Source organism: Girardinichthys multiradiatus, chromosome 6 (assembly GCF_021462225.1).
Source record: "Girardinichthys multiradiatus isolate DD_20200921_A chromosome 6, DD_fGirMul_XY1, whole genome shotgun sequence".
Classification (NCBI taxonomy): Eukaryota; Metazoa; Chordata; class Actinopteri; order Cyprinodontiformes; family Goodeidae; genus Girardinichthys; species Girardinichthys multiradiatus.
The window spans coordinates 4,569,870-4,579,599 of record NC_061799.1 but is presented as its reverse complement, the minus strand read 5'-3'; the positions used below and the strand labels follow the sequence as shown (position 1 = coordinate 4,579,599).

The 9,730-nt window shown below is 36.8% G+C and overlaps 1 protein-coding gene across 4 annotated transcripts in view; it reads right to left on the bottom strand.

Moving 5' to 3' along the window:
* Nucleotides 1-2,120: 2,120 nt before the first annotated feature.
* Nucleotides 2,121-9,730, bottom strand: part of crtc1a (CREB regulated transcription coactivator 1a) — an 87,447-nt gene continuing 79,837 nt past the window's right edge. For all 4 annotated transcript variants that reach the window (XM_047368186.1, XM_047368185.1, XM_047368188.1 and 1 more), the window contains 3 exons: nt 9,159-9,242; nt 8,197-8,374; nt 2,121-6,257 (listed from right to left, as the gene is read on the bottom strand). In XM_047368186.1, the coding sequence (XP_047224142.1) occupies nt 6,052-6,257; nt 8,197-8,374; nt 9,159-9,242 (468 nt within the window). In that variant the 3' untranslated portion in view covers nt 2,121-6,051. The remainder of the gene's footprint in view (nt 6,258-8,196; nt 8,375-9,158; nt 9,243-9,730) is intronic.

The following is a 9,730-nucleotide window of genomic DNA, read 5'->3' as shown; positions in this document are numbered from 1 at the left end:
AGGTGGCTACTTTGAAGAACCTAGAATATAAGACATATTTTCAGTTGTTTCACACTTTTTTGTTCAGTATATAATTCCACATGTGTTAATTCATAGTTTTGATGCCTTCAGTGTGAAGCTACAATATTCATAGTCATGAAAAGAAAGAAAACTTGTTGAATACACACACACACAAACACACACACACATAAGACTTTTAGCTGCCACTGTATGAGGCTTAAACCAGCACTGGGCTGTCCTCTAAATGCACATTAAGGATTTAGTCACTGCAGCCATCAATGAGTATACTCATCAATGAGTATACTCACTCTAACCTAAAAGGTTAGAGTGAGTATTGACATTCTGTCAATACATATACATTTATCTACATTTAAGCTGGCCGTAAAGTTTATAGTATTTTCTATTATATCTCCAAGTATAATGTAAGTCTATTTAAATAACATGTACATTTTTAATAAGATATTATCTACCTGTTTTTTTAACATTGCTAAATTAATGCGTAATTCAAAGTAAAACACAACATGTTGACATATCCTCAAATAAATATATGCAATACTTTGTATCATTTTTAGGGAAAATGAAGAGTAGCCACTTGATGGCTAACATGTTACAATACTTCCTTGCTTATGACTGTTTTCAACTTTGCTTAAAAGAAACAGAGAACTAAAACTCATGCAGGTTTACTGTAAAACAGACTCCTATTTAAGTAGTTATGGGTGCATGTCAATACATGAGAATATCATCAAAAGTTTCTTTAGTAATTTATCTTGGTAATTAAATTTAAAAAGTGAAACTCATTTTCCATTGATTCATTCTACTCTGAGGGATATATGTCAAGCTTTTATTTCTGTTCATTTCAATGATTCAGGCTTACAGTTAATGAAAACCCAAAATTCAGTTTCTGAGAAAATTGGAATGTCACACTTTTTGAAACCACGTGTAGGCCATGTTGTGGCCTACACAACTGGAAAAAAAACTCTTAACTTGACAGATGTTCAGAAGACAGTGGCTTACCCTCCACAAGGAAGGTATGCCACTGGAAGGTAAGCCACAAAATAGCATTGGTAAAGAAGCTGGCTGTTCACATACTGCTGTTTCCAGGCATATTGATAGGAAGTTAAGTGGAAGGAAAGAGTGTGACTGAAGAGTTTGGTGGAAATTCACAAGGTGTGGTCTACAGCTTGAGCCAAAGCTTCTAGAAATACAATACACAGACAGAAAAAGTCATCTCTTCAGACAAAAGTAAATTTTTGTTTTCATTTGGAAATCAAGGTCCTATATGTTAGTGCTGGTGTTGGTCCACTGTGTTTTCTGAAGTCCACAGCCATCTAACAGGAGATTTTAGAGCACTACATGCTTCATTCTATGGGCAAGGTATATGGAGATGCTGATTTCATTTTCCAGCAGAACCTGCTACATGCCCAAACTCCCTAAAAGTACCAAAACCTGCTTTAATGACCATTGTGCTACTGTGCTGGATATGTCAGTAAACTGGTCTGACCTAAACACCTCCGAGAATCTATGGGCTGTTGACAAGGGACAACAATACAGCCGAGCTTAGTGTTGCTATTAAAGTAACCTGCGCTTCCTGAACACCAGAGTCACAGGTGGATCTCCTCCATGCCACACTGCGTTGTTCATTCATATAATTCATAATTCATATAATTCATATAAAAGGAGCCCTGTCTTGGTCCTGAGTGCATATACAGTATATGGACAATCACATGCCTGTCAGCAATTGTGTCTCAGTGTGTGGAGCAGTCATTCTGCTAATCGGAAAGTTGTGGGTTCCAGTACATGTGGTGTAAAACCATATGCCTGTGTGTGTGCGTGACTGGGTGCATGTGGCTCTAGAGTAAATTGCATGACAGGTCAGTATTACTAGAAAATAGAAATAAATTCAGCCCATTTACCTTCCATAGGACCACATCTTCGTATTAAATTCCTCCTTTATTTGTCTTATGTATAATATATGTAATTGTCTAAGAAAATTTGTTTTGGGTTTTTGTTAGCTGCACGCCATAATAATCAAAATTAACAGAAATAAATGGCAGAAATGTTTTCAAAATCAGTCTATTGAATATACAGGTTTCATTTGAATATTGAAATAAATGAAGTTGTTGATGATATTCAAATTTATTTAGGTGCAAATGTATTAGAAATCTTTTAGAAATGAACATTTCAACCTAACAACAGTGCTTTCAGGACATGAAATGCACGAGGATGAGGTGTAAAATAAATGTATATTCACTAACCTTACAGAACTGACTGCATTTTTTTGATTAATACATTTATTTTCCCAGTCTTGACTGAACTGATTCACTGTTCAATGACCCTTTAATCTACAGTGCAGTTCAGAAGCAGGGTTGAAACTAAGATGAAGGGTTTGGCAAACACAAACTCTGTTGTAAACCATTGTCTTTGTAAACCCTGGTGCTTTACCAATGGATACCCGAACGCCGACGTACAAAGAAGTGACAAGAACAGAGGACACATTAGCTAAAGGAAGTGAAAGGAAAAAGAGCCAACAAAATGTCAGGCTCACTTTAGAGTCCCGGGATCCAGAAGAGAGATCCAGCGGAATTTCTCAGTGCAATTTCCCATTTTGACATTATCTCACAGTAAGCACAAGAAACATTATTCCTACGGTACAGCAATATACATAACTATTCTACAGGTACTTGGACATAATAAAAAGTCTGTGATGTTGCACAGAATATAAGCACATAACTGTATATTGCAGTGTAAAACACAGTACCAAACAACAGCTTCCACATGTGCATAAAAGGCTCAACACCATACATTTTTAGGCTTCACTTACATACACATGACACAAGTTTAACACGACAATACAGTTTTAGCAAACAAAAACAAAAAAACTCTAAATATCTAAACTTAATGTCTCCCAACAGTCAGAAGAAAACAACCTCCAACAAAGAGAGAAATCATGTCTGAAGTTTCATGCAGTTACTAGTAAAATAAAAGTCCAACATTTCTCATTTAGACTGTGTGACAGTAAAAGTAAAATACACAAAGTCCTTAAAACACATCAAAGTAGGAATCGTTGCAGCTACACAATAACTATTTTTTCTGTAGCTAACAGTGGTGCAAAAATAGTGTCCATGAAAAGTGCCTGTTCTTAATTTCATAGATTTTATCTGCACTGATTTTCTAGCATGTTTCTAGTATGCAAATGACTTTAGGAACTGAGCTGATTTCATTCAGCACAGTGTAGTCACTTCTGCACCACAAATCAGTTTTAGCAATGCACAATATTGTGTTGCTGCTGAGATTGATTTCTAATGCCAGTACAAACATATGATCCTTACACTTTTGGTTGTGCTCGCTAAAGTTAGACTCAGATCCAGAAAAACGTCTTCTGTTATCAGACACACAAGGTTTTCATAAACAAAGACGAAGGTTCTGCAGTCGAAACATGTCTGTTATGTTTTTAAACCTTTGTGTGTCTGATAACAGCAGAACTTAAAGGATATACCAAAGCATAGACACTATGAATTTCATTGGAATAACTTAGTTTCTGATCAGCAGTTCAACTTTTTTAACCCGAACCGTAGATGTCCTAATTTAACTTACTGGATGATTTTGAAATGGCCAAAACCAGTGTTGGCTACTGCCAAAAATGAAGATTTGAACTAGAGATGCACCAAGAAATGCTGTACAACATGATATTTTTTCAGCTTGAAAACATAGAGAATATTCTACCTTGAAACAAAAAGATATTCAGTGTGGATTGTTTCTCAGATGAAACCTGAAATGAATGTTAAAATTGTTTTTAAGTTTTGATGGAATCTGAACCTAATGCAGGCTTATTTAGCATATGTTCACCTATCAAATCAAATGTTCTTATATAGAGGAAAAAATGATCTAACAGACGATATGGTTCGAAAAAGACATCTGCTCATCTTCAGGTAAATTACATCTGGTTTTACTGAAGCAAATCTTCAGCAATAAGATGTGAATGTCATTAACAGGAATGAAAAAATTATTATATTTTGTTTACTTAATTACAATCCACAGTATGAAATAAAGAGCTGTTTTTTAGCCAGCAGCATAATTTCCAATCAGGATATTGAAGCAGCTGTGCACTCGCTGTACACAATTATAGCTTTTGAAGAGAAAACAGAAACAGTTGAAATCACATTGGCAGCTCAAAGCTTTACAAAACCAGAGATCGGAAACGAGCCAGAAAACATTGATTGTTGCATCTCTTAAACCAGTTTTCAGAACTTGAGCTGACACACTAATATTGTGCATTCCTAATTGTATTTATGACATACATTTAATTCCGTCATTGGTGTTTGATTAGTTTAGTTTTTTTTTCAATATTTTCAATTACCCAGACCAACTGATAGTAGCAGAAGGATAACAAAATGTTTAAACACAAGAATCCTAAAATATCACCTAGTTAAGTAAAAACACTTTGTATAAATCACCCTGAATTTTTTTTTTTTCAAAAATAATTTTAATTTAGCTTTTTGTGTATTTCCTTTTTTCTGTACAAGAAGGCAAGTTTGAACAAAGACAGGACAAGCAGGTCCAGTTCATCTTAACAGTCACAGGGAAGGGGCGTTCGATATATAAACTCTCATTAATTAGTGTTTTTTTAAATGAAAGCATAAAGTGCAAAACATCAAATATGAAACAGAGCTGTGAATGAAGGAACCCACTCCCTTAAATGCACACCAAGACAACATAAAGACAAATCTCAACACCAAAATATCAATTTAAGACAAAAACAACATAAGCAATCAAATATAAAACACAAAGGACTGACAGATCTGCTCAAAGTAACAAGTGAAAGAAAGGTATTTGGCTCTAGAGGTAGTAAAAAAATAGAAACAGGAGGGAATGAGAAAAACAAAATGACAGCAATACAACCACATGGATGTTAACTAAGTACATTCTCATTGCATCAACAGTGCTGTTCTAAAGGCAGTTCAGCTGACTGGAAAACTAGGTTTCCCCTACTGAGGTCCCCATCTTTAGGAGAAATCCATGAGTCTCCAAGTGACTGTTGTGTTTAATTTTTTTTTTCTGTATAAAACCTTAAAATGAAAGAAAAATGTTTTTTTTCTGAAAAACATCACTGTGCATTCCAGAGGAATCCACTACATTGCCTTCAGTTTCACATAACGGATTGACCTGTCTTTCATTCTACAGTCCAACTAATCGCCGTAGTTTTGCATAGATATCATTACGCAAAATCTAACCACATTCGGTACAATTAAATCAAAACAAGCCTGTAAACATTATTTTCATCACAAAGACTGAACGGATCCCCATTTAGGTTTTGACTTATGAGGCAGTAGTGACAACACAACAGTAAATTATGCAGGCCAAGCAACTTTAAACTTGGTTTAAATGACTTCTTAACTTGGATCCTTTTTTTTTCTTTTTGCATGAAAACCAAAACATCAAGCTTTTAAGGCAAAACAAGTATCCACAGTGATTTATGATTTCATGCATAACTGATGAATCCTATTCCTTTTGATAAAATCTATATTCAGAAATATCCTAAAAATAAAGTAATGACTCAGCGCCTCTTGGGGCATATAATACAAACCATTGAGATAAAAGCACAAAACCATAGCCAGACTGAGAGGAGTAAACCTTTTCTGTGTTTTCTCTGAATCATCAAAATACTCTGTGAACAGGGAGCTGCACTGGAATTTGTCAGTAGGGTTTTCTCTGGAGATATATTACTGTAGTTACTCTCTGAGGCAGACTGAGACACCAGGCTGTCTCTGCTGTCATCTAGCTTCCTCAAACAGTTAACCAGGTATCTAAAACAGATCTAAACGATGAATGTAGAGACCAAGCCTTCTACCGGATTCATTCCATATTTTATCCCGGCGTGTACTATGGAAGCTAGCAGGACTCTTTAGAAACATATCCATTGAATTTCCCACATTTTTTTACTCACTGTCATGGGGTTTGATTGAGAGAAACTGCTTATTCTGCTCAGGTGGAATCACTGAACGGCCCATTTAGCTATGTTTTTCCATGCAAAATAAGCATGGAGAGCTAGAATTAGAGTCGATCGAGACGAAATGCGTCCTCTGTGGCAGGGTCAGCGAGGATCATGTCTGGGTCATTCAGCATGTGCAGGCCATCCAGAGTCAGAGGATCAATTTTTAAATCATCCAGGGGGAATTGGGAGTCCACATCGAAGCAGATGTCTGTGGAAAGCGAGCTAGTCAGATCCTTGGGAAGGCTTGGAGGAGACTCTCCACTCACTAAAGCAAAACAGGACATTTTATTGAGTGAATATTTGTTTGCAGCAGAAGAGAAGTTTTCCATAGCTAAAATTAGGTTAAGTTATCATGGTAAATGGAGAAAAATCAGTGCCTTACAAATATATTCATGCCCTTGAACATTTCATATTTGCCACGCTACAACCACAAGCTTCATTCTCATATATTATTTGCATTTTATGTAACAGGCCCACACCAAGCAGCACAGCACATTTTGATGTGGAAGGAAAAAGGAAAAAATCAGTATGAACATTTTGTACAACCAGCTCTTGCTGCAATTACAGTTGCAAGTTGTTTGAGGTCTGTCTCTGCCAGCTTAGCATGTCCAGCACATTGCCCAAATAGTTAAACTTCAGTCAGACTAGACAGAGAGCGTCTGTTTTCAAATCTTGCCACAGATTGTAAAATGGAGTTAGGTCTGGATCAACTCTGACCAGATTCTCTGTTCCTGCTGAAGAAAAGCATCCGCAGCCACAATGTTTCACCTTTGAGTGTGTCAGGGGGTGATGTGCAATGTTATCTTTCCACCACAAATAGTGTTTTGCATGTAGGCCTAAGAAAACTAATTTTGGTCTCTTCTGACCAAAACACGCTTGCGTGTGGCAAATGGAAGCGTTTCAAATGATATGGACGCAACATTGCATATTTCAAAGGTGCATGGAGAGGGACAAAATCTTGTAATGTGAGGACTCCAGGAAAACTTGAACTAATGAGAAAGTGGAAACTGTGGTTAACTGCAAACAGCACTTATGGTTTTGTTCTTACACTCTTCCAGAAATGCCAGATTGGTGGTGTGCACCACTAATACAGTAGTTTTCTTGTTAACAGATTCTCCTACCTGAGCTGTGGATCTCTGAAGCTCCTCCAGAATTACCAGGTGCCTCTTGGCTGCTTCCCTGATTAATGCTGTCCATACCTGGCCTGTTAGTTTAGGTTGAAGGCCATATCTTGTTAGGTTTTCAGTAGGACAATGCTCTCTTCATTTTCAGATGGACTGAAATGAGCTCTGTGAAATGTTCAATGCTTGGGATATTGTTTTAGAACCTAACCCTGCTTTGAACTCTACAACTTCTTCCCTGACCTTTCTGCTGTGTTCCTTGGTGCTCATGATGCTGTTTGTTCACTTATAATACCCTTCATAGAACAGCTGCATTCATACTGAGGATACATTACACACAGCTGGACTCTATTTACTACTTAGGTGAGATCAGATTTTTTTTCTAGGCAAACTGAAATCATGTATTATTTCCCTTAAACTTCACACTTATAAACATACAATCCCAATAAAACACCTTGAAAGTTGTTGGTGAAATGTGAAAAAAGATTAAAAGATTTAAGTGATATGAACATTTTTACAAGCACTGTATATCTTAATGTGATTATGGTGAGAGTAAAACCTTAACAATATTACAAGTGCACTTTGTACATTTTTTTAATTATTCTATTTAGTTGCACATTGCTTTGAATTTGGGTATGCAATATTTAATAACTCTACAGTATTTTTTTTCATTTTGCAATTTTCCCTTACTGCACAGTCTCTTATTTCTTATATTTTGTTATTATATTTTGCTTTGTGTGAATCTGCGTGCCTCCATGTGCCTGTCACTTTGCTGTTGGTACACCTGAATTTCCCCAATGACGAACAATCAAGAATATTTCTATTCTATTCTAAACGTTTGCTAAGACATGAGACATGCATCATTCTTCAGTTGTTCTATCTCACATATGCAAGTTTTCTGTTAATAGCTATTTAATATTCATCTTGTCGGTGCAAAATTTATGTTTTGTCTGTAACTTTGTTACATTTGACATTTTCTGTAGATCCACAAAGAGATTTCAGACTATTTAGCTAAAAGCAGCTGGATGCAAAAGGGCCTAAATAAATTACTTCTTTAAGTTGAATAAAATGTTGAAGCAGCACCTGTCAGAATGATGTTGGGGATGTTGCCATGACTGCTGTAGCCCAGATGCTGTGAATCTTGAAGGTTGCAGTGTCCAGCCAAACCCATCATAAAAGCCTGGGAATAGTTGAGGGTAGAAGTCTGGCTGTACATACTGTCAGAACTGATGTGGTTCTCCATCATGTTGAATTGCTCCAACTGAAAATAACAGGAGACTTATCCTAGTTCAGACACATGTATCATTGTTGTGAAGCAGCAGAAATATGATAAAACACGTGCACACACACACGTGCACACACATACACACATAATGTATGTATACATATATATGCATACATTATGTATATCTTTCTTTACAGGGACTTTGCAATGACTTCCATTAATTTTCTATTCATTCTTATGGCCTAGCCCTGACCCTAACTCATAACCATTACTAGTGCATACCTAACCCCAAATCCAACCTAAACGCAATTGACGCCTTAGTCCTAAACCTAACCCCCCCATTAACACACACACACACACACACACACACACACACACACACACACACACACACACACACACACACACACACACACACACACACACACACACACACACACACACACACACTCTTGTTTTGCTATATGTAGTGAGGACCATGTGTTGACTCCCATTGACTTCCATTGATTTTCGGTCATTTTCAACCCTTTCTATGACCTAACCCTGACAACAACCCTAAACCTAACCATTACCAGTGCATGCCTAACCCTAACCTTAACCTAAAGTCAATTCACACCTTAGTCCTAAACCTAACCGTTAGCAAAATAGGTCGTGAGGACCAGCAAAATGTCCTCACTTTGGTACAAACAGTCCTCAATTTGATGGTGAAATCGGGAAAATGGTTCTCACTGTGATGCCAAGACAGGAACACACACACACACACACACACACACACACACACACACACACACACACACACACACACACACACACACTGCACCTGTTGTGAGAGAGCACTGGCCTGAATGGATGGCAGCTGCTGGTCATAGAAGTCTGCAAACACACTGCCCAGTATGGAATTGTGCTGCAAAAGACAAACAAGTCAGAATCTAGTTGTTAAGATTTCTGTTCAAACTCTGTAAAGACCACCAATGAGAATGATAAGTAAGGTACAGCATAAACATGTAACAGAAGCAGTGCTGTATAGAAAGAACACAGTCAAAGCAGCAATACGACTGGGTCCAACTGAATGCTTGATGTTATCTTACAACATTGGAAAATACTTTTCTTCAGCAACTTGTTGTGTATGTTTGTCAAACACAACTGAACTGATTAATATGCTGCTTAATTATTTCTATTCCTCTTTTTTATATAGCAAAAATCAAATCAGTCTCATTAAATATAATAATGTTTTTACTAAAATCCATCTGTCTGAAGGGTATATTTTCCTTTTCAGAAATCTTACCACCTAAAGGGAAAAGGGGAAATGACTTTTGTGATAACTGTTTAAAGAATTAACTTTATCATAATGGCTATCATTCTCTCTCTCTCCCTCTGAAAGGTAATCTCAAG